The sequence below is a fragment of the Asterias amurensis genome, chromosome 10 (genome assembly GCF_032118995.1).
Source record: "Asterias amurensis chromosome 10, ASM3211899v1".
NCBI lineage: Eukaryota > Metazoa > Echinodermata > Asteroidea > Forcipulatida > Asteriidae > Asterias > Asterias amurensis.
Window position 1 is genome coordinate 4,474,931 of NC_092657.1, and position 25,843 is coordinate 4,500,773.

Below are 25,843 nucleotides of genomic sequence, written 5' to 3' on the forward strand. Positions count from 1 at the left end.
TATAACACCCCTTGCAAGTATTCTGCCTGCTCATTGGTTTAGAGCGCGTCACATGACATGTCTTAGTTTTGCTAGACGACGGCCGTCGGTTTGCCATGCGCTAGTCCGAAGACTAGCACATGGCGCCGTGCGCTAGTCCGACAGACTAGCGCACGGCGTGCAGTACCCAGACGTCCGTTGCGTGTGCGAGTATGACAAATTAATAGTCTGTAACCTATTCGGATTGCACGACACTACATGAACACATTCAGTAAAAGTGTTTGCAATCTGTATTCGCGTCGTCCGTGGATTGTAGCATTCAGGTCTGTAACTTAATAATAATAGTACAGTATTTAGAAATGTTTGGGGTGTTATAAAACAAATATTGACTGCTTTTACTCGTGCAATGGTTAAAAACTATGACTCCCTCGGTGATCCCCGGAGCGTTTTATTTTCCCTCGGCTTCGCCTCGGGAAAATAGAACGCTACGGGGATCACCTCGGGAGTCATAGTTTTAACCATAGCACTCGACGCAGTCAATATTTGTATAATATTGCACGGCTAATATCACTACCATGCGTCTTGTGTGTTCTATCCTATGTCACGCGCCAAGTTTGCTTGAAGATAAATACGTTATCACACGCGCGCTCGTGGAAATACGGAAAATATAGCGCGTCTGCGTCCCATATCCAACTCGGCCTTCGGCCTTGTTGGATATGGGACGCAGAAGCGCTATATTTTTCCGTATTCCACTCGCGCTTGTGTGATAACTTATATTATCTCTCTGTGGTTTGTGTACACAGTTTTCGGGTCGTAAAACAGAATCTCTGTGACAGTCAAAAACGGTCGAGTAACAAAACGTAAGTTTACATTGGGGCCAACTGTTTTAATACTTTTGTTTTGTTTCTAAAACACCCACAGAGCTGTTTTCCCATACCATGCAGAATTTAACTTTCCGGCACTGACTAATGGCAGAAAACCAATCACTTTCACGCGGGTCGTTTTTTGTTTGTTTGAGACGATTAATCTGCAGATTAATTGCCTATGTGGCAGGAGATTATGTGCCCCCCCCCCCCCCCGGTGATTAGGTCCCCATACGACAATCTGTGTATAAACTATATTCTCTTCTGAAATATTATCCTCATTCAGACCACGTTAATTTTCCATTGGGGGACAGATTCTCCGGCGGCGGACCGATTTCCAAGGGACACATTAATTATAACCTTTCTCGACCCCTGTTTCTTGCATTATGGCAAATTAATATATATATATTTTGTTTAATTACCGGATTTTGGAATGTTATTTATTTGTATCCGAATTAATTAGCTAACACGCTTAAAGGGAAGGTACACGTTTGGTAATTTTCAAAGACCAGTCTTCTCACTTGGTTTATCCCAACATAAGCATCAAATAACACGCCTGTGAAAATTTGAGCTAAATATTGGTCATTGAAGTTGATAGAAAATGATGAGAGACGAAACACCCTTTTGGACGAATTTGTGTGCGTCAGACTTCTGGCTAGAATTCGTTTATTATTCCAGTGAGAAATTACCTCTTTCTCAAAATCTATGCTACTTCCAGAGGGAGCCGTTTCTCACAATGTTTTATATTATTTAACTGCTCTCCAATGCTAGTTACCAAGTCAGTTTTTAAATGAATATTTGTTTTGAGAAAGTACCAAACGTGTACCTTCCCTTTAACATAATAATGTTTAAAAAATTGTTTTCCCTGACACCGATTACATAATATTAACATAACAATTATTAAAGGAACATTGCATGGGAGTCAAATTGTTGACTCCCATAACCGGCCGACCGTGTTAGTTCGCGACGTAAAATGAAAACCGTGCATTTTTTTAGTGATACTTATTTGGATCATTGTATTCTACTTTTAAAACATCTTTCCAACCATATGCATTTCATGACAAACGGTTTCAAACGCTTTTTGAAGACCAACTCGTCCGATCCAAGGCAACGTGTTCCTTTAATTCATTATTTTTTCAATCGATCACATGCAAAAGGTGTACACAGTTTTTCACTATTTTCTCGTGACTCCGATTTTCAAGATGGTATAAGCAATCACATTTCACTTTGTGACAGAGAAATAACTCCTTGAATTTCAGCCAATAGGGAACTTTCGGGACGCTTGGTGGCAGCAGACTTACCAGGTAAAATCCATTGTTCTCGGTAATGTGAACTACGTAAACAATGGAAGTTTACCTGGTAAGTCTGCTGCCACCTATCGCCTCAAAGTCTACCATTAATCCTGCACTTCACTGAGATTTCATGGCAGTCTTATTCAAAGCAAAGATTTTCATATGAGAATTAGGGTATAATGTTCTTGAAATTGGGGTCATATCATCAGAACACTTTTATCCTATCACTGTCACAGAAGACCAACTCGACCGTTCATTCCGCTGGTTTAATCTGCGTTTTGCGGCCGTACCCCAGCTCCGCTCCACCGGTGAATAAGAAGTCATTGCCGGTGCAGAATGTCGCATCAGCGGCCACGAATAGGCACATCTTCCCGGCTTCTTCAATGGTACCAAACCTACCACAAAGCTGCAATGTGTAATAAAACCGGGGAAAATCATTACATCAGGGGTTTTGTTTTTAAACGGCAACTACTGAAACTAGAAATAAACTATAAATAAATAGTATAGTAAACTTGCACAATGTGTTAATATGGTGATCCCCCATAATAATGGTATAATCCAATCACCTGGCTTTCTTCTCCCTCCTTAATCATTGCTTCCGGATCGGCAGAAGAACTTGCCACCTCTTTCCAAAGGGGTGTCCAAATATTGCCTGGAGAAACACTGAAAGAAAAACAAGTATTGCCCATTATTTGCAAGAAAGATGTGTGGATAATGAATTTACAATGTGAGATAGTGGCAGTAAAACTGTGAGGTCGTTCAGACACAGTACTAAGTTGGTTTAACCATAGAGACCTTTCTCTATGGTTTAACGTCCAGGGATGAAAGAAAGAACACCCTTGTCACACGAAGTTGTGTGCATTCAGATGCGTGATTTCGAGACCTCCAAATCTAATTCTGAGGTCTCGAAATCAAATTCGTGGAAAGTTACTTCGTCTTTCTCCAAAACTACACTATTTCAGAGGGAGCCGTTTCTCACAATGTTTTATACCATCAACCTCTCCCCATTACTCGTTACCAAGTAAGGTTTTATGCTAACAATTATTTTGAGTAATTACCAATAGTGTCCACTGCCTTTAAAGCCATTGGACACTTTCGGTACAGAAAAAGAAAATAAAAGTTCACAGATTTACAAATAATTTACAGGGTTTACAGAAGGTAATGGTGAAAGACTTCTCTTGAAATATTATTGCATAAAATGCTTTACTTTTTGAGAAAACATTAAAACAATATCAATTCTCGATAAAAATAGCGAGAATTACGGATTTATTTTAAACACATGTCATGACACGGCGAAACGTGCGGAAACCGAGGGTGGGTTTTCCCGTTATTTTCTCCCGACTCCGATGACCGATTGAGGCAAAATTTTCACAGATTTGTTATTTTATAGTTGTGATACACGAAGTGTGGGACTGGGACAATACTGTTTACCGAAAGTGTCCAATGGCTTTAAAGAGCCACGTGTGAAAACTTACGAGTTTACTCGGACTTGATATTTCGCTTCATCTACCGCCATAGCTTTTGTCATTCCATCGATGCAACCCTGATATCAAAAACAACAACAGACAGACAAACACTTTGAAATTTTGCTTTGAAACCAACTTAAAATCTCAAGAAGTGCAGTATTTGGCTGAAATACAAGGAGCTATTTCTCTTTCGCCATGACTTTGGACACCTTTGTCAAAAACCAGGGCCTAATTTCATAGAACTGCTAAGCACAAACCATTTCTAAGCATGAAGTTTCTTCCTTAATAAAAACAGGATTACCAACCAAGGTTTCATTTGTTGCATATTGATTGTTACTGGTTTTCATCTGTTGTTTGCTTATCCTGAAAATCACGTGGATATTTGGTTGGTAATCCTGTTTTTATCAACGGAAAAACTTCATGCTAAGTAAATTTTTGTGCTAAGCAGCTCTGTGGAATTGGCCCCTGTATTCTGACTTGGTGTATCTCAACATGGCATAACAAATCTGTGCAAATTTTGACTCAAATGGTTACCAAGCTGCCGAAGAATAATGCAAGAAAAAACAAAATTGTTGCCCAAAGTGTGTGTTTTTCAGATGCCAGATAAGAAGCAATTCGGGCTTGGAGTCTTAAGATTTATTATTTGAGTGAGAATTTACCTCTTTCTAAAAAACTACGTTACTTCAGAGGGAGCCGTTTCTCAAAATGTTTTATTATAATTTATACAGCTCTTCATGGCTCGTTACCATTTTTTTAAGCTAAACATTATTTAGAGTAATTAACAATAGTAAATGGCATTAGTGTCCAGTGACTTCCATTGTCGTAATCTTACCTTCGTACTTATGTACGGAATGGAGCAAAGTTCTCCCATCTTGGCCACGTGACTTGAGACATTTATAATGTTTCCTTTCGTCCTTCTAAGATGCGGAAGTGCATTCTGTTGATTACACGAAAGAGCCAAATGAGCATTATGGTGTTCAAAAGGATACTTTTGGGACGCTTGGTGGCAGCAGACTTACCAGGTAAATTCCATTGTTCTCGGTAATGTGCGCGTGCTCAGAACTACGTAAACAGTGGAAATTTACCTGGTAAGTCTGCTGCCACCTAGCGTTCTAAAGTCTCCCATTGAGACGGATCCACAATTGGCCAGGGGGAAAAGGTTATAGACCACTTTTGGTAGCACAGGATTAATTCTACAAACAATGTATTAAGATCCCCTAGAAAAATTAGTGAGTGTTGAAGTGTAAATGCCCTTTGTTCGGAGATTGCCTATATAAAAAGGGGTTGCCTGTAAAGAATTGCCCCATATTGTGACATGGGCCTTAGAAACCGACTCGTCTCCCAAAATGGCGGACCAACTTAATGACGTCAGAGGAATCGGGTCAACACGTACATTTAATCACATCAATATGGTTTCGCGGATTTGTGAAACCAAGAAGAAACGAAAGAAGAAACCAAACAAACAAACTGCAACTTTATACCTTGCAGAAAACGAAATAACTGACAACGTTGTATTTGAGCAGCTCAGTAAACTCTTCAACACTGACGTCATCGATGGTTTGCTCAGGAGGGTCTGAAATTATAAAATGCATCTAAAACTGTTAAAATAATTATTTTTGAAACACACATAAATTATTCCTACATGCAACGTGACGCATAATATGCTTTTGTGCATCTGGCATGGGTTAGTGCACATTATGGCGTTTGCCAACATTGAAGTGTCTGTAGCGATGCATGTTTTAGTTGTCTTTGTTGGGTTTGAAAGTTGTGTCAGACATGCTTTTTGACAGCCTTAAGGATGAAATTTGATTACTAAACGGCCTTCCAACAAAGATGACAGAGTGCCCAAGGCGCAAGATGGGAGAGACTCGGGCTGAAGCGAAATGTGCACTCAGTGAACGCCGTTTTAGGAAGCAACTCTCTTGATGTAGCAATAGATAAGTGCAGACAAAATGACAATTTCTATCAACGAATAACACAAAATTTGCTTGCTGAAGTGGCGCCCAAAAGTATTATAATACCCAACAACAAATGGATAGAGTTCCATCCCAGCTTGTGCCTTATAGGCGCTCTATAATCTTTGACAAAACTACGCACTAATGGACCGATGGTGGCGCCATTGTTCCGCATTTACCGAGACCAAAAAAAACACCACACACGTTTCCCTGGACTATGCTCTCCGTTTGGACCAATATTATGCTCAAAGTCACCGCTATTCCAGGTAGGCCAACATTTTTTATCAATCTCTCTTAGTTAGACAAAATTAAAGCTCATTAATTTGTCACTGATAACAAGAGTTTCCGTGTAAAAATTGTCACAAATCTTGTCTATAAGAAATTCATGTCGTAGAGTTGCGGCGTTTTACGCACATGGCGAAGATACAAGATGGCGACTGAGTGCTGACACATGCCTCGCGTTTAGTAGCGGGAAATGTAAATTTGTTTAAAACTCGTGTTTCTGCATGCTGGGTGACCAATATTAATTGTGGGCAATTGTTTTGTTTTCTGCCTTGTCCTCTTCGATACTTTTGGGGAAATATTTCCGTATTTAAGCCATTAGAATTAAAAAAACAAAATTCTGCCTATTTTTGAATCTGCATCTGCATCTGTCAGCTACTGTACAAACGCCTGGTGTGGCTACAGAACGCGCGATGCAAGGAGGCTATGTTATGTATCCGGGTAAACCCTTCAGCTGGTTGGGTAAGAATGAAATTCAGTGTAAAATAACCTAAATTGGGGCGGATAAATTGGAGCGGATAAATTGGAGGCATCCAGGAGAAAAATTTCCCATTTTTCTTCTGATATTGAAAATGTTTAACATAAATTCTGTTTGAACACGCATAATTATATACTGAGGCCCATTACATTACAGGAATCGAACTGCAGTCAGTGGGTTCTCGACGCCCTGTACGTTCGGTGGTCACAGTGGTTAACAAAGGCTTTGTCAAAGCTGCTTTAGAATACGTGGGTCGTGGGTTCGAACGTTAAAAGTAGCTTGTGATTTTTTTCTCCACTGGGACTCGGACACATAAAAATAAGTTGGATTTTCAAACCTGTGTAAGAAAAAATAAACAATGATAACTTTCCCGTAATGGGCGCCACCACTGGAAAAGTTTCCACTTTTTCATTCGATATGAAATAATATGTATCTAATTTACCTCAATGAGATATCCCTTTTGGTAAAAACTAGTGAAAAAGTGGGGGCGCCATACGGAAAGTTATTCTCCCCACTTTTTATCACTCATTTTTACAAAAAGGGATTGAGGTAAATTTATTAGATACTATATTATTTCATATCGAAAAAGGTGGTGCCGTAACGGAAACTTAAGTTTCCGTATGGCGCCACCACTTTATCTAATTTTACTCAATGAGATACCCCTTTTTGTAAAAATTAGTGAAGAAGTGGTGGCGCCATACGAAAAGTTATCCCTCTTGACACCATTATACTTACGCCAAGCTGCATTGTTTACCAGGCAATCAAGCTGTGTGTACCGTGCTATGGTTTTCTCGATGGTTCTCTGCATATTGGATAACAATAAGGCAAAATAAATGATACTTTAGGACCCCCCCCCCCCAAAAAAAAAAAAGGAAGTTGGCGGGACGCTAAACTTAAAGGCAGTGGACACTATTGGTATAATTGTCAAAGACTAGCCTTCACAGTTGGTGTATCTCAACATATGCATAAAATAACAAACCTGTGAAAATTTTAGCTCAATCGGTCATCGAACTTGCGAGATACAAAAAAAGAAAAAACACCATTGTCACACGAAGTTGTGTGCGTTCAGTTGTTGATTTCGAGACCTCAATTTCTAAATCTGAGGTCTCGAAATCAAATTCGTGGAAAATTACTTCTTTCTCGAAAACTATGGCACTTCAAAGGGAGCCGTTTCTCACAATGTTTTATACCATCAACCTCTCTTCATTACTCGTCACCAAGAAAGGTTTTATGCTAATTATTATTTTGAGTAATTACCAATAGTGTCCACTGCCTTTAAGTGAAAGAAAGAGAATAGCTTTAAAGCCACTGGACACTATTGGTAATTATACTCAAAATAATTGCTAGCGTAAAAGCCTACTTGGTAACGAGCAATGGAGATCTGTTGATATTGTAAAACATTGTGAGAAACGGCTCCCTTTGAAGTAACGTAGTTTATGAGATTCTCAGTAAAATAACTGAATATGAGAAAAGATTGTAGGCCTCTGACAGCACATGAATTTGTGTATAACAAGTATTTGTTTTCTTTCATTATTTTTTGGCAATTTTGATGACCAAGAGCCAACATTTTTAACAGATTTGTTATGTTATGCATATGTTGGGATGCACCTAGTGTCTGAATCAGAAAAACCCCGTGGGCCATCAGAAAAAGCGCCCTCAAGAGGCTTACCTTAATTTGGCTCTCGTCTCTGACGTCACATTGAATAAAGAAACATTCCCCGGGGCCTTTTTTGTTTAGCTCCTTCTCCAGAGCCTGCCCTGTCTCCACTAAAAGAATGCAAAAATTATATACTTTATACTCGGGGAAAGTACTGGTTATACAGTGCTAACACACATCGGTGTATGGGGAAAAACACAAAATTAATATTCTTTAACTCCGATGTAAATTTATTATCTACTAATAATGTACTTTCACTATTTAGATTTTCAACACAGTTCCACCATGAATTTTGTACTCACTTTTATAACGTGCACATTATTTTATCTCTCATTTACTCTCTTTTACTCTCATGTATAAACTAAAACATGTTTTAGATACTTGTGGGTATTTGAATCTATACAAACCGTTTGAGCAGGAACCAATTAAGCACAAAAGGTAGCTAAGCTATATTATAAAAAGTAGCTAAGCACATCAAACTTATGCTTACCAGAATAAGGTTACCAGTCAAAAGACCATTTCACATGTACTGAATCTTGCTATGGAGATATTTCCACATCAGTTTAATGAAAGTGTCTAATGAATGTCTATTATTAATTAATTCATGTTGATGAGCCTATTATTAGTATATGCCTATATCGAGCGATTAAATTAATGTTTTAAAGGCAGTTGACACTATTGGTAATTACTCACAATAATTATTAGCATAAAGCCTTACTTGGTGACGAGTAATGGGGAGAGGTTGATAGGGGTAAGTATACAACATAGTGAGAAACGGCTCCCTCTGAAGTAACATAGTTTTCGAGAAAGAAGTAATTTTCCACGAATTTGATTTCGATACCTCAGATGTAGAATTTGAGGTCTCGAAATCAACCATCTAAAAGCACACAACTTCGTGTGACAAGGGTTAGGGTGTTTTTTCTTTCATTATCATCTCGCAACTTCGACAACCAATTGAGCTAAAACTTTCACAGGTTTGATATTTTTTGCATATGTTCAGATACACAAAGCAACATGACTGGTCTTTGCACAGAAAAAAAAAATAGCTAAGCACATCAAACTTATGCTTACTAGAATAAGGTATACCAAGCCTAAAGATTATTTCATTTTAATGAGCTTATTATTAGTATAGGCCTTTATCGAGAGATTAAAAATAAATATAATAAAGTACACTTACCACCCCTCGCACAAAATGCAACTCTAGCTCCAGCTTTGACTGGGGGGGGGGGGAATAGAGAAAAACAAATAAATTCTGATATGGGGTGCACTGGTTTACTGGAATGTGCTTATCGAGTGCAGTTCCTTTTAAAGCCATTGGACACTTTCGGAACAGAAACAAAAATTTAAAGTTCACTGATTTACAAATAACTTACAGGGTTTACAGAAGGTAATGGTGAAAGACTTCTCTTGAAATATTGTTTCATGAATTAATGAAATGCTTTACTTTTTGAGAAAACATTAAAACAATATCAGTTCTCGATATTGAGAGGTTTGCTGATTTATTTTAAACATATGTCATGACACGGCGAAATGTGCGGAAACAAGGTGGGTTTTTCCGTTATTTTCTCCCGACTCCGATGACCAAATGAGCCTAAATTGTCACAGGTTTGTTATTTTATATATAAGTTGTGATACACGAAGTGTGAGTCTTTGACAGTACTGTTTACCGAAAGTGTCCAATGGCTTTAAAGACAGTGGACACCTTTGGTAACTGTCAAAGACCAGTCTTCCCACTTGGTGTATCTCAACATATGCATAAAATAACAAAACCTGTGATAATTTGAACTCGACTGATAGTCAAAGTTGCGAGATAATAATGAAAGGAATTGAAAAAACACCCTTGTCACACGAAGTTTTGTGCTTTCAGATGCTTGATTTCGGGACCTCAAAATCTAATTCTGAGGTGTCGGAATCAAATTCAAATAGTTTAGTGGAAAATTACTTCTTCCTCGAAAACTACGTTACTTCAGAGGGAGCCATTTCTCACAATGTGTTACACTAGCAAGTTCTTTTTTCAACGCACTGGGGGAGTGGGGCCCAATTTCATAGAGCTGCTAAGCACAACAATTTGCTTAGCATGAAATTTCTTCCTCGATAAGAACAGGATTACCAACCAAATTTCATTTGTTGCATATTACTTGTGACTGGTATACATCTTATAGTTTGCTTATGCTGAAAATCACGTGGACATTTGGTTGGTAACTCTGTTTTTATCAAGGAAGACATTTCATGCTAAGCAAGTTGTTGTGCTTAGCAGCTAGCTCTATGTAATTGGGCCCAGGAGTGTCTGTCTGACAGACTATGGCGCTTTGCAAATGTCCATAAAAACACCATCAAATGAACGCAACATTAATGTTGTAACGAAAACTACCGCACGGCACACACAGCAAACTGAGAAACTTACCAAATTCTCGTACCACACCTTCACCAATGCCTTTGGAACCACCAGTTACCAGGGCGACCTTATTCTCAAACCTGAGCATGATTTTTGGATACTTGTATACAACATATCAGGTCACCCTTGCTCTGTTTTACACAAAAATGGTGTATCTCCATAATGTGTAGCAGTGTATGGACTTTGTTATGCAACGCAATCGGCCCTCAACTGAGACGTGTGTACAAGTCGTTAATGGTCCCACGCGGTGAGCTAGTCGAGTTGTGGCGGTGCTCTCGCGAGGTCACTGCTCTCGCGCGAACTGCCGGTTGCCGACTTCTACTCCTCATGAAATGGGATCGTGTCGCCAAAGCAGTTGTCTCGCGGGGCCAGCAGTCTCGCGGGAATATCGCAGGGAGAGTCGGAACGCTATCACCGCGACAGACATTTAACGACTGGTCCACATGTCTAGCCGCAACTAAAAACTGTTGGAGCAGTGACATCGTGACCTGAATATGTACTTGTACATGTATGCGAGTGCAGTAAAACAAATAGAAAATTGCACACAGTTTACCCGTTTACCGTGACCGATGTGTGCTAGCACTGTTTACTTAGTGCTTTCCCGATCTAGTGAAAGGTTAAAAGGAAGGTACACGTTAGTAATTGCCAATACTTGGTGCAACTCTCAACATATGCATAAAATAACAAGCCTGTGAGACTTTAAGCTCATTTTGGTCATCGACATTGCGAGGTAATGATGAGAGAAAAAAAACACCCTTGTTGGACGAACTTGTGTGCTTTCAGATAGGAATAAAAGACTTCCAGCTAGAAGTGTTTTATAATTATTATTTTAGTGAGAAATTACCTCTTTCTCAAAATCTTTGCTACCCCAGAGGGAGCCGTTTGTCACAATGTTTTATACTATCAACAGCTCTCCGATGCTCGTTACCAAGTCAGTTTTTATAAGTTAATATTTGTTTTGGGTAATTACCAAACGTTATGTACAGTGTACCAATATTCGAGTACAGGAACAATTAAAGGAACACGTTGCTTTGGATCGGTCGAGTTGGTCTTTGAAAAGAGTTTGTAACCGTTTGTTGTAAAATGTGTATGGGCAGAAAGATGTTGTAAAAGTAGAATACAATGATCCACACAAACATGCCTCGAAATTGCGTGGTTTGCTTTTAACCTCGTCGACTTACACGGTCGGCCATTTATGGGTGTCAAATTTTTGACTCCCGTAAATGGCAGACCGTGTTAGTTCGCAAAGTAAATGGAAAACCACGCAATTTCGAGGCAAATTTTTGTGGATTATTGTATTTTACATCTTTCCAACCATTTTATGACAAACGGTTAATAGACCAACTCGTCCGATCCAAGGCAACGTGTTCCTTTAACGTAAAACATGACATTGCCAAATATGTATGTCTGCCGGGGACCCCCCGCTGCGTGTTGTGCATGGACCCCAACAAAGAGGCAAAATAATGGGCTGAATCAAACATTGTAGGTACCATCACATAAATTTAAGTGGAAATGATGAATAACATAGCAACCGGTGTCAGATGCAATTGTGTCCGCACTGCAATACTGCCCGCTCCGGATACTTTTGCAAATGCAATTGTGTCCGGGGCTATGCAAAAACCGTCCTGCGGGTATGTACATGATCTGTAGGTCTACATGTATGTGCGCGCGCAAGCGAGCGGGCATGCTCTGAACCTCCGTATAATTATGCAGCATGAATATTCACGTATTTTATGATTGCAGCGAATACCCAACGGCCAAACATTTCTCATGACTGTCATTCATGACATGCACTTAACTTGTAAAATAATGGCGAACGTGTTTCGTCGACCAATGACGTTTAATTTACTGCAAAGACGGTTTAGCACGGGGCGGACACAACTGCATATGCAAATGTGTCCGGGCGGACACAATTACATATGCAGCAGAGTCCGGGCGGACACGAATGCATATGCAAAACCCTCCGGCGGACACTATTGCATATGCAATAATGTCCTCCGGATAGTATTGCATAGTGGACATAATTGCATGCGACACCGGCAGACAAGTTTTTTGCTGCAAGGCCTATAAGACACGCCTCCCCAAATGTTGATCGGGCGAGTTGGTCGATGAAAAACGTTAGGAAACCGTTTGTTTTAAAGTGATATGGTTAGAAAGATGTTTTCAAAGTAGAATATAACGATCCACACAAATATGTCTCGAAATTGCATGGTTTTTCTCATACGTCGTGAACTAACACTTGTGGAGTCAAATTTGTTTGGCTTCACAAAATGGCCGACTGTGTTAGTTCGCAAAGTAATAAAAAAAAAACACGCAATTTTGAGGCATGTTTGTGTGGATGGTTATATTCTACTTTAAAACACCTCTGTAACCATATCGATGTCATACTAACGGTTCCAAACGCTTTTCATGGACAAAGTTTAACTCGATCGATCCAAGGCAACGTGTCCCTTTAAAATCCATACGTTTACACATTAGACAGATGTTGTGACGCAGTTGTTTTTTACTATGTTGCATAAAGTATTTAATAACATGGCAAATCAGTTAATAAAAGTACATTTTGAATATGTTTGTTTTAAATATATTTAAATAACGGTTGAAACATTGGTAGAAATTATCTTTAAAAAAACCCAAAGATGTTCCAATAACTTGATAATCATTCCAGCGTAAATGTTGTTTAAAAAGTATATTTTACTTTGGAGGGAGCCGTTTCTCACAATGTTTTATACTTTTACAACAGCTCTCCCAAGTAAATTTTTATGCTAACAATTATTTTGAGTAATAACCAATAGTGTCCAGCCGTCGATTTCACCAAACTCTTCCAATACTTAGGATTAAACTTAGGACGAGCTAAGTTCCGTACCCATAGACGTAATAGGAAGTATTGAACCCATCCTAAGATAGGACTGCAAAAACTGGGGATGTTAAAGACACTGGACACTATTTCTCACTTGCTGTAGCTCAACAAATGCATAAAATAACAAACCTGTAAAAATTTGAACTAAATCGGTCATCGAAGTTGCGAGATAATATGAAAGAAAAAAACCCACCCTGGTCACACGAAGATGTGTGTTTCAAGATGCTTGATTTCGAAACCTCAAATTCTAAATCTGAGGTCTCGGAATCAAATTCGTGGAAAATGACTTCTTTCTCGAAATCTACGTCACTTCAGATATGTTGGGATACAGCAAGTGAGAAGACTGGTCTTTGACAATTACCAATAGTGTCCACTGTCTTTAATACAGTACTTTACAAAAATCTCCCCTTCAAATAATCACTCAAAGATGTTGGTGCGTTCCTTCAACTGGGTCTTGCATGCGTAGTTGAGCTCAGCTCCACCCGTAAATAAGAAGTTATTGCCGGTACAGAATGTTGCTTCGGCCGCGACGAATAAGAACATTTTCCCGGCTTCTTCGATAGTGCCGAAGCGCCCAAGGAGCTGCGAGGAAAAATAACAGAAATTTAGGGGAGCGTCATATTAGGAACAATGTACATTATTTGAATTGAGCAAACCAAGTAAAAACCCACGAGGGAAACTTAAAGCAGTGGAAACTACTTGGTAATTACTCAAAATAATTATTAGCATAAACCCTTATACTTTGTAATAATGGGGAGAGGTTTTTGTTTTAGTATAAAACACTGTGAGAAATGGCTCCCTCCGAAGTGACGAATAGTTTTCGAGAAAGAAGTAGTTTTCCACGAATTTTATTTCGAGTCCTCAGCAGATTTAGAATTATTTTGCGATCTCGAGATCAAGCATCTGAAACACACAACTTCTTGTGACAATGATGTTTTTTCTTTCATTATTATCTCGCAACTTCAACGACAAATTGAGCTCAAATTTTCACAGGTTTGTTATTTTATGCATATGTTGGGAACTTGATTTCGAGACATCAGAATTGTTTTGTGACAACTTTGTGTGACAAGGTTTTTTTTTTTCATCGTTATCTCTCAACTTCGACGAACATTGAGCTCAAATTTCACAGGTTTGTTATTAAATGCATATGTTGAGATACACCAACTGTGAAGACTAGTCTTTGACAATTACCAATAGTGTCCACTGTCTTTAATGACCCTTTGATCATTACGAATATGAAATTACAATTGATGACCTTATATCACTGAGCCGACGAATAATGTCATGATTAAGTGGTGGGAGTCCCCTAAAACATCTTTCAAACCTCTATACCAAAAGATTCACCCTATATAAATGGATTTGCCCATTAACCCCTCTCTTACCTGACCCTCCTCTCCACCCTTTATCATTGCTTCTGGATCTGCGGCGGTGTGTGCAAAACTGTTCCATAGGGGTGTCCAAATGTTACCAGGGGAGACACTGGGTGTGCAAAATTGGAAAAGAGAAGAAAAAAAAACACAACATAAAATGAGATTTTGCTTACAGTTATATTGCAATTTTCAGGATAGTTGAAAATATTGGCCACCAAAAGGGCGGCCCAAACCCCCAAAACAAACTAACATTAAGGAAGAGCCAAAACCAACATAAACAATAAATCGAACAAATTGTTTAGAAAAACAGCATGAAAAAGAATGAATCGAGTATTGTGATCTTGTAGTATTGTAGCCAGCCCCGTGTTGATCTTTGCCCTTCGCAAAAGTGACTGCATTCATGAACCAAAATCTTTGAATTCTGCTCAGGAGTTTCAGCATGTAGTAGGGCCCAGTGTCGTAAAGCTGTCAAGCAAAAACTTCTTTGCTATAAGCATAAATTGATTTGGAGACTAGTTACACTGTTGATCTGTTATTTAAAACCAAATGGGTGCCACTGAATGGTAAGACAGTAGGAGGGTTAACTAAGTAAACAAATTATGTACCCATTCACACGAACTTGGTGTTTAGCCTCGTCAATTGACATAGCTCTTGTCATCGCATCAATTGCTCCCTATAAAATTAGAATAAAGAAACAATTGAAAGACAGTTCTCCAAGAACAAACTCTACCTTGCAAGTAGATACACACATGGTGTTACCGCAAACCAAATAAATAAACATTTAAAAACAAATCATCATAAATTATTATTTTGACTGATTTAAAACAAGCACATACCAGTTTTCTTTGAGATTAAAAACAATTTTCCAATTACCTGTGCAGGTTTTTTTTTCAGTCAAAAGATTTTAACAAGCGTGCACTCATTAGTCACTTTTAGAAGCCAATAAACGTAATTGTTTTTCAGTACATCCCTACCAAGGCCCAATTTCATAGATCTATTTTTAAAGCAGAAAATATTGCTTAAAGATTTCTGCTAAGCAACAAATAAAACCAGCAGGATTTTGTTCCCTTTTTTTATGCAAGTCGATAAACACACAAGACCTGAAGGCCACTTCAAGGTGTGGGCTACAATCAATTATTTTTCCAGGGGCCGTTGCCACCTACTCCCCTGGGCTGAAACAGAGTTGAGATGATTTAAGGAGTGATTTAAGGCCCAGTGACCAGGGGTAATAATGTGAAGCGCTTTGGGACGCCCTCCGGGTGTGAAAAGCGCTATATAAAAACGGGTTATTATTATATTATTCTTAACCGCTATAGGTAAATACCTTTGAAGTAACATAAGGAATGGCCTGTGACTGGCCGAGAGTGGATACCACGCTGGACACATTGATGATATTTCCCTTTGTCTTTCTCAGATGTGGGAGTGAATACTGCAGGAAAGAAGGATCCGAAAAGATGTTAGAAACCAATCAAGGTAACATCTACAGTCGGCCTCCGTTACGGGAAAGCACCATTAGAGAAACAGGTAAGAACAAAAACATCATTTTCATCTGACAACTAACACCTGTTATCTCTGTGTAATTCCTTAAATTTAAAACAGTTGGACTTAAATGGATCATGCACATTATGGGTCAGCACTATTACAGAAATAAGTAGCACCTGTTATCTCCATGCAAGGAACATGAAACAACTTTCACCAAGAGGAACCTGAAAAGTTTTACTTTACAGGACCTGAAAATTTTCACTAGAGAGGAATCTGAAAATGTTTAAAGGAACCTGAAAACTTTCACTAAAAGGGACCATGAAAACGTTCACCTATACAGGAACCTGAAAACTTTCACAAACAGAAACTTGAAAATGTTCACTAAGAGAAACCTTAAAACTTTCAGTTACAGGAACCTGAAAACCTTCACTTCCCAAGAACCTAAAAATGTTTACTTTAAGGAACATGGAAGTAACTTTAACTATGATAGGGAATTTGTCACCTTTGAAAAAATGAAGTAGCTAACAAGATTGTAGTTGAGGAGTGAGTTGAACTGCTCCACAGTTATGTCATCGATGACCTCCGCACCGGCATCTACAGTTAGATAAGAAGGGGATTTCGATGAGATTATCTGCTAAAAAAAAAGTATTCAATCAATCGAAATAAAACTTTAACAGCGCTTATTAAAGGCAGTTGACACTTTTGGTAATTACTCAAAATAATAATTAGCATATTTATTTTGAGTAAATACCATTAGTGTCCACTGCCTTTAAGAACCAAAGAAACTGACAAAGTTTCTGGTTTGAGATGTGTGAGATAAAAAATGAAGGAAACTAATCAAATTTTATCGTCATGCACTATCGTCAGCAAAATCATTATTAAAGGAACACGTTGCCTTGGATCGGACGAGTTGGTCAAAACAAAAGCGTTTGTAACCGTTTTTTATTAAATGCATATGGTTGGAAAGGTGTTTTAAAAGTAGAATACAATGATCCACACAAGTTTGCCTCGAAATGGCGTGGTTTTCCTTCTACTGTGCGAACTAACATGGTCGGCCATTTATGGGAGTCAAAATTTTGACCCCCATAAATGGCCGACGTGTTAGTCGACGAGGTAAAAGGAAAACCACGCAATTTCGAGGCATGTTTGTGTGGATCATTGTATTCTACTTTTACAACATCTTTCTACCCATATGCATTTTATAAAAAACGGTTACAAACGCTTTTCAAAGACCAACTCGACCGATCCAAGGCAACGTGTTCCTTTAAGTACATATTGTTGGCTTCAACTTCAATTGATTGTATTATTATTATTATTATTATTATTATTTTATTTATTTATTATGTTACAAGCAAACTAGTTAAACATTCTGACTTCATTTCAAATGAAAAAATAAAAATTAGCTGTTTCAAACTGTTTCCCAAACAAAACTACATGTATAGTAAAAGTACGTTTTCTGACCTCGTCACGTACGTTTTGACCCTACTAGCTACGAGAGAAGAACTTAGTTATAGGGTCGAACATTCAAAACGACAAAGGTATATTGTCGCCATAATAACCAACACTTTTACTGTCAGCGAACAATAAAATTACGTGCAGGAAATTTTTTTTTTATTCAAAAGAAAGTACCTGACAGCACAGAATGGAACCGAGTTTGATTTAGTGACAAAACATCAACAGTGAAACCATCCGTGCACTGTTTACAGGAATTGTTTTTTGCTATAAAGTGCTGGAAGTGTACGTCTTTATGCAACCCACCATATCCATACACTGACAAACGTGTAGAAGTTTGAGATCGATCGGCCATCTGGGTCACGAGAATAGTGGGAAAAACAAACGATTTTGCATGACAACACACCAACAGTGAAACCACCTGTGCACTGAATAAATGAACATTACTGGCGAGAATTGGTTTTTGATAACAAAACAGTTGCTGTTGGTGTAAGCACATTATGTAATCCGCCATTCAATAAATTGACAAGCCTGTATGAGTTTGAGATCGATCGGCCATCTGGTCACGAGAAAATAGTGAAAAACCGATTACATTGACACATTTTGCATGACACCGATTCAAAAAAAAAAAAATGAATGAAACGCTCACCACTGACGAGCGATAAACTCCGTACGGGAATTTATTTTTGTATTATTATTATTGTTATTTTTTTATTTTTATACTTCTCATCAAATTAATATGAAATTTCAGAGAAAACAATTTCAAGGGATGTTTTGCACATCATCATAAGCCCGTGTAAAATTTGTGGACGATTTTTTGTCCTTACCAATTCTGTAATGTTCCTTTAATCATATAGACGCATAATGTTTATTTAGTGTGATCCATTGTGTGAGCATTGTGTGACCAACAGCAATAAACCATCGCAGCAACACCAAGTGTTACTTGGCAGAAATATTACGTTAAAGACACCTTTGGTAATAATTGTCAAAGAGCAGCCTTCTCCCCTGCCGTGTCTTAAAGGAACACGTTGCCTTGGATCGGTCGAGTTGGTCTTTGAAAGGTGTTTGAAACCGTTTGTTATCAAATGCATATGGTTAGAAAGATATTTTAAAAGTAGAATATAATGATCCACACAAATTTGCCTCTAAATTGCATGGTTTTCATTTTACTTTGCGAACAAACACAGTCGGCCATTTATGGGAGTCAAAAAATGACTCCCATAAATGGCCAAACGTGTTAGTCTACGAGGTAACAGGAAAACCGCGTAATTTCGAGTGATACTTGTGTGGATCATTATATTCTACTTTTCAAATACTTCTCTAATCATAATGCATTTTATAACAAACGGTTACAAACGCTTTTCAAAGAACTCGACCGATCCAAGGCAACGTGTTCCTTTAACATTTGCACCAAAAAGAAGAAAAAAAATGTGAGACTTTCAAATCAATATTGGTCGTCAAAGTTGCGAGATAATAATGGAAGAAAGGACACCCTTGTCACACGAAGTTGTGTGCTTTGAGATGCTTGATTTCGAGACCTCATAATGTTATTCGGATTTCTGAGGTCTCGAAATCATCTTCAAATATTTTGATGGAAAATATTGTAACTTCTTTCTCGAAAACTACATTACTTCAGAGCGAGCCGTTTCTCACAATGCTTTATATACTACAACTACCAACAGCTCTCCATTACTCGTTACCAAGTTAGTTGTTATTCAAATATTTATTTTGAGTAATTACCAGTTGGCATTAGTGTCCATACAGTGCATTTAAATGAACATAATACTGTCTAGACTCCGAATGTTTATTTAGTGTGATCCGGTGTGTGATCAAAGGCAATAAATCATTGCAAGTATAGGCATGCCGTTTATAGTGATTATTTTCGCTTTTTGGTTATCCGCAGGCTTGTTTTCTGTGTAGTCTTATTTTGTATTGCCTATATTTTTGTATGTACTGTTTGCCTGGAAATAAATAAATAAATAAATAAATGAATAAACTCTGCAACACCAACTTTTACTTTCCGGGATTCGAACTGCCTCTAGCTACCGGGAAACCTCGGTAGTCTAGTTGGTAAGACACTGCTCTAGAATTGCAAGGGTCGTTGGTTCGAATCCCACCCGAGTAACATGCTTGTGATATTTTTTTCACAGGAATCGGGAAAGTACTGAGTATACAGTGCTAACACACATCGGTGTATGGGTAAAAAAAACCAAAAATTAATATTCTTTATCCCCGATGCAAATTTAACATCTATTATATTGTGGATCTGTTCAAATAATTAAAAGTGAACCCACGATCCGGTGTTGCAATACTATCCCGCCGGACGGTTTTGCATGTATGCAATCGTGTCCGCCCGGACGCTGCTGCATAATGCAATTGTGTCCGCCCGGACACATTTGCATAATATGCAGTTGTGTCCGCCCCGTGCAAAACCGCCCTTGCAGTAAATTAAACGCCCTTGGTCGACGGAACACGTTCGCCATTTTTTTTTTACAAGCTAGTGCATACATGAATGATATGGGAAATGTTCGGCCGTTGGGTATTCGCTGAAATCATAATACGTGAATAATCATGCTGCATATACGTAGGTTCAGTGCATGCACGCTCGCACATACATCAACAGTCATGTACATGTCCGCCGGACGGTTTTTGCATAGCCCCTGACACGATTGCATGTGCAAATGTGTCCGGAGAGGACAGTATTGCATGGCGGACACAATTGCATCTGACACCGGTAAGATTAATTTCTAAAGGTGGTCACGTTTTTGAGATTCCGCCGGAAATCCGTGAAATGTTTCTCAAAATGTTTTATACTTTATCAAAAGCTACGGTAGGCTTTTCAACCAAACATCATTGCCATTAACTTACACAGTGATTTCCAATTGTAAGCCTATACCAATACCCTTCCCTTTAAAAAGGTATATTAGGCACAAATTTACAACTTACAGTAGAAAGGTTTGCGATACGCCATGTCATGATAATCTCTAAAATGAGTTTAAGTGGTTCTGAAAAAGAACCGTTGGTTTCAGGAAAATTAAAACGTCTTTCTTAAATATGTATTTACTATAGGCCAATAGCGAAAGCTGTAAAATGTCATTTTAACAAAACAATGTACCTATTTATATCTATCTTACCATAGTCTTGTCTGTCCCAGGGTAAACTTTAAAGCACTATGTTTCAAATTCTCTCTAACCCTAACCCTAACCCCAACTTAACGGAGTATCTTTAGCCATGTTATAATTATGTTTCAATTCTGTGGATTGTATAATGATTTAATTGCATTTGATGCTTTTGTTATTGTTGCCAATATTGAAATAAATGTCTAAACACCAACTCATTTAGAGATTATATGGTGTTCCACCGCAAATCGTAATTCCACCTCGCAAAGTTTCTAATCCTACTTAAATTACAACTTGGTGGGTTGACAACGTTTGAATAATTTTCTTACGCCAGCCAGCGTTGTTCACCAGGCAGTCAAGCTGAGTGTACTTCGCCACTGTCTGCTCAACTGTTTTCTGAAAGAAAGATAATCCACAAAACTCAAAACAATACAAACAAAGAAGACATATGAAGAAACTAACAAATAAATAGTAAACTTGCGGGTACAACCATGTGTAAACCTCTGTTGTGGGAGTGCCGTCTCTGAAAAGGTCTACAATAATGGTTTAAAGCGACTGGACACTATTGGTAATTGTCAGAGACTAGTCTTCACAGTTGGTGTAGCTCAACATATGCATAAAGTAACAAACCCGTGGAAATTTGAGCTCAATCGGTCGTCGAAGTTGCGAGATATTAATGAAGAAAAAACACCCTTGTTTGTGTGAAGTTGTGTGCTCTCAGATGCTTGATTTCGAGACTCGCATGAAATTTTATGTTAATGCTTGACTGAATCTAAAAAGGTCTTTCATTTTTGTTTTGTCAACTATTCCATGGACAGCTTGCAAATTGAGTACCTTGATTAAAACAGACAAAACACCTCTTAGGAATGATAAATTTATGTCATTCTTTTTCTATAAGTGCAGGAGAGGGTGCTTGTTTCAAAATATGCTTAATACTGAACGTGTGATACTGAACGTGTGAGTGTATTTTTGTTTGTTTTGAAGAAGAAAAAAATCACCGATCCCCGGGGGTCGATTTCACAAAGAGTTAGGACTAGTCCTAACTTAGGACTAGTCCTAGGAGATATACAAATTGCATGGATAGTCCTAAGTTAGGACGAGTAACTAGTCTAACTCGAGATAAGACTATAGTCCTAACCCTTTGTGAAATCCACCCTAGCTGGTCAACTTCTTTTTGACTCTGCGTAATGGTAAAAACAGGTGCTGTGCCGTTTCCTGAAGACCTTGAAGGTCATGATCGCAAACCAGCAATCATTATTTGTATATTACACCGTGAGTAGACTTGTCGACAAGTCGGTAATGGTCTGCCGCCGTGAGATAATCGAGTTGCGGCGGTGTCGTAATGATTCAGCGCGAGATATCCAGAAGTCTATATAATAACAGTGGGCTATCTAGAGGCACACTGTAAAAAATGTCCGTAAATTTACGGCACTTTACCTGGCAGCTATACTCTCTAAAAAATGTAACAGAGTGAAAAACACCACTCTTTACATTTCGAGCTGTCCTCCATACGACTCTTCAAAAAGAGTGGTGGTTATTTCACTCTTTTGTAGGGGTTTCACTCCAGGACAGAGTGATAAATCACTCAAAAAAAAGCAAACTTCAATCTAAAAGAGTGGAAGACCACTCGAAAAAGAGTTGTCCTTCATAAGGCTCTTCAGAGAGTGCTTTTTCACTCTTTTCACTGCTTTTTCACTCTTTTCACTGCTTTTTTACGGTGGAAGTTTTGTAAATATTGTTCCTTGAAGGGGTAGTTCCACCGTGAAATTAACGGCACTTTACCTGGCACCGTCTGCCAGGCAGTTAAAGTGCCGTCAATTTTACGGATTTTTTTACAGTGCATGGTATAGGAGTTGATATCATTGTCATATTTGTATATGGTAACACCATGTGTGTATCTACTTGCCAGGTATAGTTTGTTCTTATAGAGAACTGTATTGCTGAGAAGACACTGAGAAGTCTCCCGAACCTCCGATTATCTACTCCGCGGCAGTAGAATAAAGCAAGACAGTTCCCCCAAGAACAACTCTACCTGGCAAGTAGATACACACATGGTGTTACCGCAAACCAAATATACATTGATACCTCACCATGCAATGCCTCAAATCTTATATTTTGTCATAATAATTACCTTAATCTGCTCTTCATTTCTGATGTCACATTGGATATAGAAGGCTTCGCCTGGACCAGCTTTATTAAGCTCGGCCTCTAGGGCCTTGCCCGCTTCCACTAAAATAAAAGTGAAGTTATTGCAAAACAAGTTTAGCTTTGTGGTAGTGAAACGTAAATGAACATTATGCCAAGTAAAACAAGGAAACATGTAGCGTCCCCGTCCGCTTTTTTAGAGGCCGCCTTTTTTTCTTTTTTTTTTTTCTTTGAATGATTTTTTTGGGTAAATGGAAAAAAATGGATTTATTTTAACGGTCTCATTAAGAAAATACCTATAAAAGTGCGTCGGGTCATCTTCCTTCCTTTTTTTTAATATATATTTTTATTTTTTTATTTTTTATAAATATGTTTTGTTTTGTTGGATGTTGTCCAGCATGTTTAATTTTGTTATTGTGAGTTTTAACAGTAAACAATATTCAGTTCTCACGACATGAACAACATATTTCTAATTTGCTGTTTCAAGTTTCTTATGAGATATTATGGTTGGGGGTTTAAAAAAGACAATTTAATTTCTAAAATGCATTCTTTCTACGATAACTTTGATCTATGTGAAGAAAATTGGTCTCTGAAATCTTCAGATTGTTGTTTGAATAAAAGAAATAGCTAGTAATTATAAAAGTTTTATAAAGCATTACCTCCTCTTGCACAGAAGGCAACTTTTGCACCAGCTTTGACTGCAAACAATAAAATGAGAAATTCATAGTTAATTTTCAAAACAAAATTGAGAATTGGGGGAGGGGCTTCCTGGTTTATTGGAGGGAGGGGGTTGGAGATAGGATATCAGCTTTTATCATTGGATAATTATAGTAACACAATTCAACACCACCTCATTGATGGGAATGTCAACCCACAGGGCCTAATTGAAAAACAAATAAACAGGAGCAAAGGTCTAATATACAAGCTACACTCTAAAAACTAAATAGTTTAAAGACAGTGGACACTATTGGTAATTGTCAAAGACCAGTCTTCTTACTTAGTGTATCTCAACATATGCATGAAATAACAACGGCAAATTTGAGCTCAATTGGTCGTCGGAGTTGCGAGATAATAATGAAAGAAAAAACACCCTTGTCACACGAAGTTGTGTGCGTTTAGATGGTTGATTTCGAGACCTCAAATCCTAAACTTGAGGTCTCGAAGTCAAATTCGTGGAAAATTACTTCTCTCTCGAAAACTTGCACTTCAGAGGGAGCCATTTCTCACAATGTTTTATACCATCAATCTCTCCCCATTACTGGTCACCAAGAAAGGTTTTATGTTAATAATTATTTTGAGTGATTACCAATAGTGTCCAAAACAAAATTGAGAATTGAGGGGAGGGGCTTCCTGGTTTATAGGAGGGAGGGGGTTGCAGATAGGATATCAGCTTTTATCATTGGATAATTATTGAAATACAGTTCAACACAACCTCATTGTTGAGAATGTCCACCAACAGGGCCAAATTGAAAAACAAATAAACAGGAGCAAAGGTCTATAAGCTATCACTCTAAAAACTAAAGAGTTGAATCCAACACTTGCATGAGTTTGGTGAGTGACTACACTTTCAAAGTGTTGGATCCAGCATTTTATATATGTGAAATCCAACAATTAAAGTGCCAGTTTAACGTTTAAAAAGCAGATGCAACAATTAAAATGATTTTTTTTTTGAGAAATGTTGAAATAACAGTTAAATTGTTGAATTAACCCTTTTTGCGTTGGATCAACCATTTAAAATGCTAGATTTAACAAACAAAACGCTGGAACAAACAAAAACACTTTCAAAGTGTAGTCACTCACCGAACTCATGCAATCATGTAACATTTCCAGAGCACTCGGAAAAGACTGGGTATACTCTCTTAATGTAAAAGAGTGAAAAAACACTCTTTCAAGAGACATAATTATGAGGGACAACTCTTTTTCGAGTGGTCTTCCACTCTTTTAGATTGAAGTTTGCATCTTTTTGAGTAATTCTTCACTCTGTCCTGGAGTGAAACCCCTCTAAAAGAGTGAAATAACCACCACTCTTTTTGAAGAGCCATATGAGGGACAGCTCGAAATGTAAAGAGTGGTGTTTTTCACTCTTTTACATTTAGAGAGAGTACAGTAGCTAACACAAACAGTAACACACATCAGTGTTAATGTGTATTATTACAAAAAAATACCATAATTCTTTATCCCTAGTGCAAATCTATTATTGTATAGTCGTTAACTTATGCTCAACAACAGACGCTGGGTCTGACTTTTTTCTTCCTTCGACTTCAGACACAGTTAAAGGAACACCTTGCCTTGGATCGGACGAGTTGGTTACAATGATCCACACAAATTTGCCTCGAAAATTGAGTGGTTTTCATTTTACTTTGCGAACTAACACGGTCGGCCATTTATGGGAGTAAAAACTTTGACTCCCATAAATGACCGACCGTGTTCGTCAACGAGGTAAAGGGAAAACCGTACAATTTCGAGGCGTGTTTGTGTGGATCATTGTATTCTACCTTTAAAACATCTTTCCAACCATGTGCATTTTATAACAAACGGTTACAAACACTTTTCAAAGACCAACTCGACCGATCCAAGGCAACGTGTTCCTTTAAGGAAAGTGTTCCTTTAAGGAAAGTGTTCCTTTAAGGAAAGTGTTCTCACCGAATTCACGCGTTGCACCCTCTCCGATGCCTTTAGAACCACCGGTCACCAGGACCACTTTGTCCTTGTACCTTAGAGCGTTGGCAGCCATACTTTTTTATTAGTTCCCGGTTTTGTGAGCAATTTTTCTAGCTAGGGGATAGAGTACTACGCTGCTGCTAGTGCTAGGTTTGGTAGACACTGCTTCCTGTTGTTTTAGTACGTGACCTTGATCCTGTTTCTGGTATCACAATAGCTAATGACCGCGCAGTATGGTCATCAGTCAGCCGCGGCACACACACAATTCGTTGCTTTTTATCTGCAAAATATTAATAGGTTTTCGTGCGTGACCTCTGCATGAATATTAAATTATGTAAATTGCACATAGCGCGTGCGCACTAACGTTTGTTGACAAGGGAACATCGCGCT

General features: G+C 38.3%; 4 protein-coding genes across 5 annotated transcripts in view; 1 reads left to right on the top strand and 3 right to left on the bottom strand.

Annotated features, from left to right (window-relative positions):
- On the bottom strand, window positions 1–10,663 carry LOC139942489 (L-fucose dehydrogenase-like). 2 transcript variants are annotated; one of them, XM_071939295.1, is made up of 9 exons: window positions 10,377–10,648; window positions 9,150–9,188; window positions 7,985–8,082; window positions 7,051–7,117; window positions 5,082–5,173; window positions 4,433–4,537; window positions 3,610–3,677; window positions 2,701–2,797; window positions 1–2,540 (listed from the first exon to the last, which is right to left on the bottom strand). In XM_071939295.1, exons 1-9 carry the CDS (start codon window positions 10,453–10,455, stop codon window positions 2,388–2,390), a joined length of 798 nt encoding a protein of 265 aa, XP_071795396.1. In that variant the 5' UTR covers window positions 10,456–10,648; the 3' UTR covers window positions 1–2,387. The 2 variants fall into 2 exon arrangements, with proteins under 2 accessions (XP_071795396.1, XP_071795397.1); XM_071939296.1 differs by lacking the exon at window positions 9,150–9,188 and having other exon boundaries at window positions 10,377–10,663.
- Window positions 1–25,843, bottom strand: part of LOC139943434 (uncharacterized) — a 136,104-nt gene that overhangs the window by 14,674 nt on the left and 95,587 nt on the right. The window lies entirely within an intron of this gene.
- The window catches only part of LOC139942476 (osmotic avoidance abnormal protein 3-like), a 47,157-nt gene continuing 27,079 nt past the window's right edge, over window positions 5,766–25,843 (top strand). Inside the window, exons 1-2 of the mRNA XM_071939277.1 lie at window positions 5,766–5,821; window positions 16,009–16,118. The gene's annotated coding sequence lies outside the window, so the exon portion shown is untranslated. The remainder of the gene's footprint in view (window positions 5,822–16,008; window positions 16,119–25,843) is intronic.
- LOC139942488 (L-fucose dehydrogenase-like) lies at window positions 12,907–25,716 on the bottom strand. Its single transcript, XM_071939294.1, has 9 exons — window positions 25,436–25,716; window positions 23,452–23,490; window positions 22,779–22,876; window positions 20,977–21,043; window positions 16,579–16,670; window positions 15,919–16,023; window positions 15,200–15,267; window positions 14,607–14,703; window positions 12,907–13,806 (listed from the first exon to the last, which is right to left on the bottom strand). The coding sequence occupies exons 1-9, from the start codon at window positions 25,524–25,526 to the stop codon at window positions 13,642–13,644; spliced, it is 822 nt and encodes a 273-aa protein (XP_071795395.1). The 5' UTR covers window positions 25,527–25,716; the 3' UTR covers window positions 12,907–13,641.

What these genes read in the sequence shown, in the direction of transcription:
- LOC139942489 (XM_071939295.1), bottom strand. Translation starts at nt 10,455, where the DNA reads ATGCTCAGGTTTGAGAATAAGGTCGCCCTGGTAACTGGTGGTTCCAAA. An exon ending in TGCATTTTGTGCGAGGGGTG is followed by an intron (nt 8,083 to 9,149) that starts GTAAGTGTACTT and finishes GCATTCTTTTAG; the next exon opens with TGGAGACAGGGCAGGCTCTG. An exon ending in TTCCGTACATAAGTACGAAG is followed by an intron (nt 3,678 to 4,432) that starts GTAAGATTACGA and finishes TTTTGATATCAG; the next exon opens with GGTTGCATCGATGGAATGAC.
- LOC139942488 (XM_071939294.1), bottom strand. Translation starts at nt 25,526, where the DNA reads ATGGCTGCCAACGCTCTAAGGTACAAGGACAAAGTGGTCCTGGTGACC. An exon ending in GCTACTTCATTTTTTCAAAG is followed by an intron (nt 16,024 to 16,578) that starts GTGACAAATTCC and finishes TCTTTCCTGCAG; the next exon opens with TATTCACTCCCACATCTGAG. An exon ending in CACCAAGTTCGTGTGAATGG is followed by an intron (nt 14,704 to 15,199) that starts GTACATAATTTG and finishes TTGCACACCCAG; the next exon opens with TGTCTCCCCTGGTAACATTT.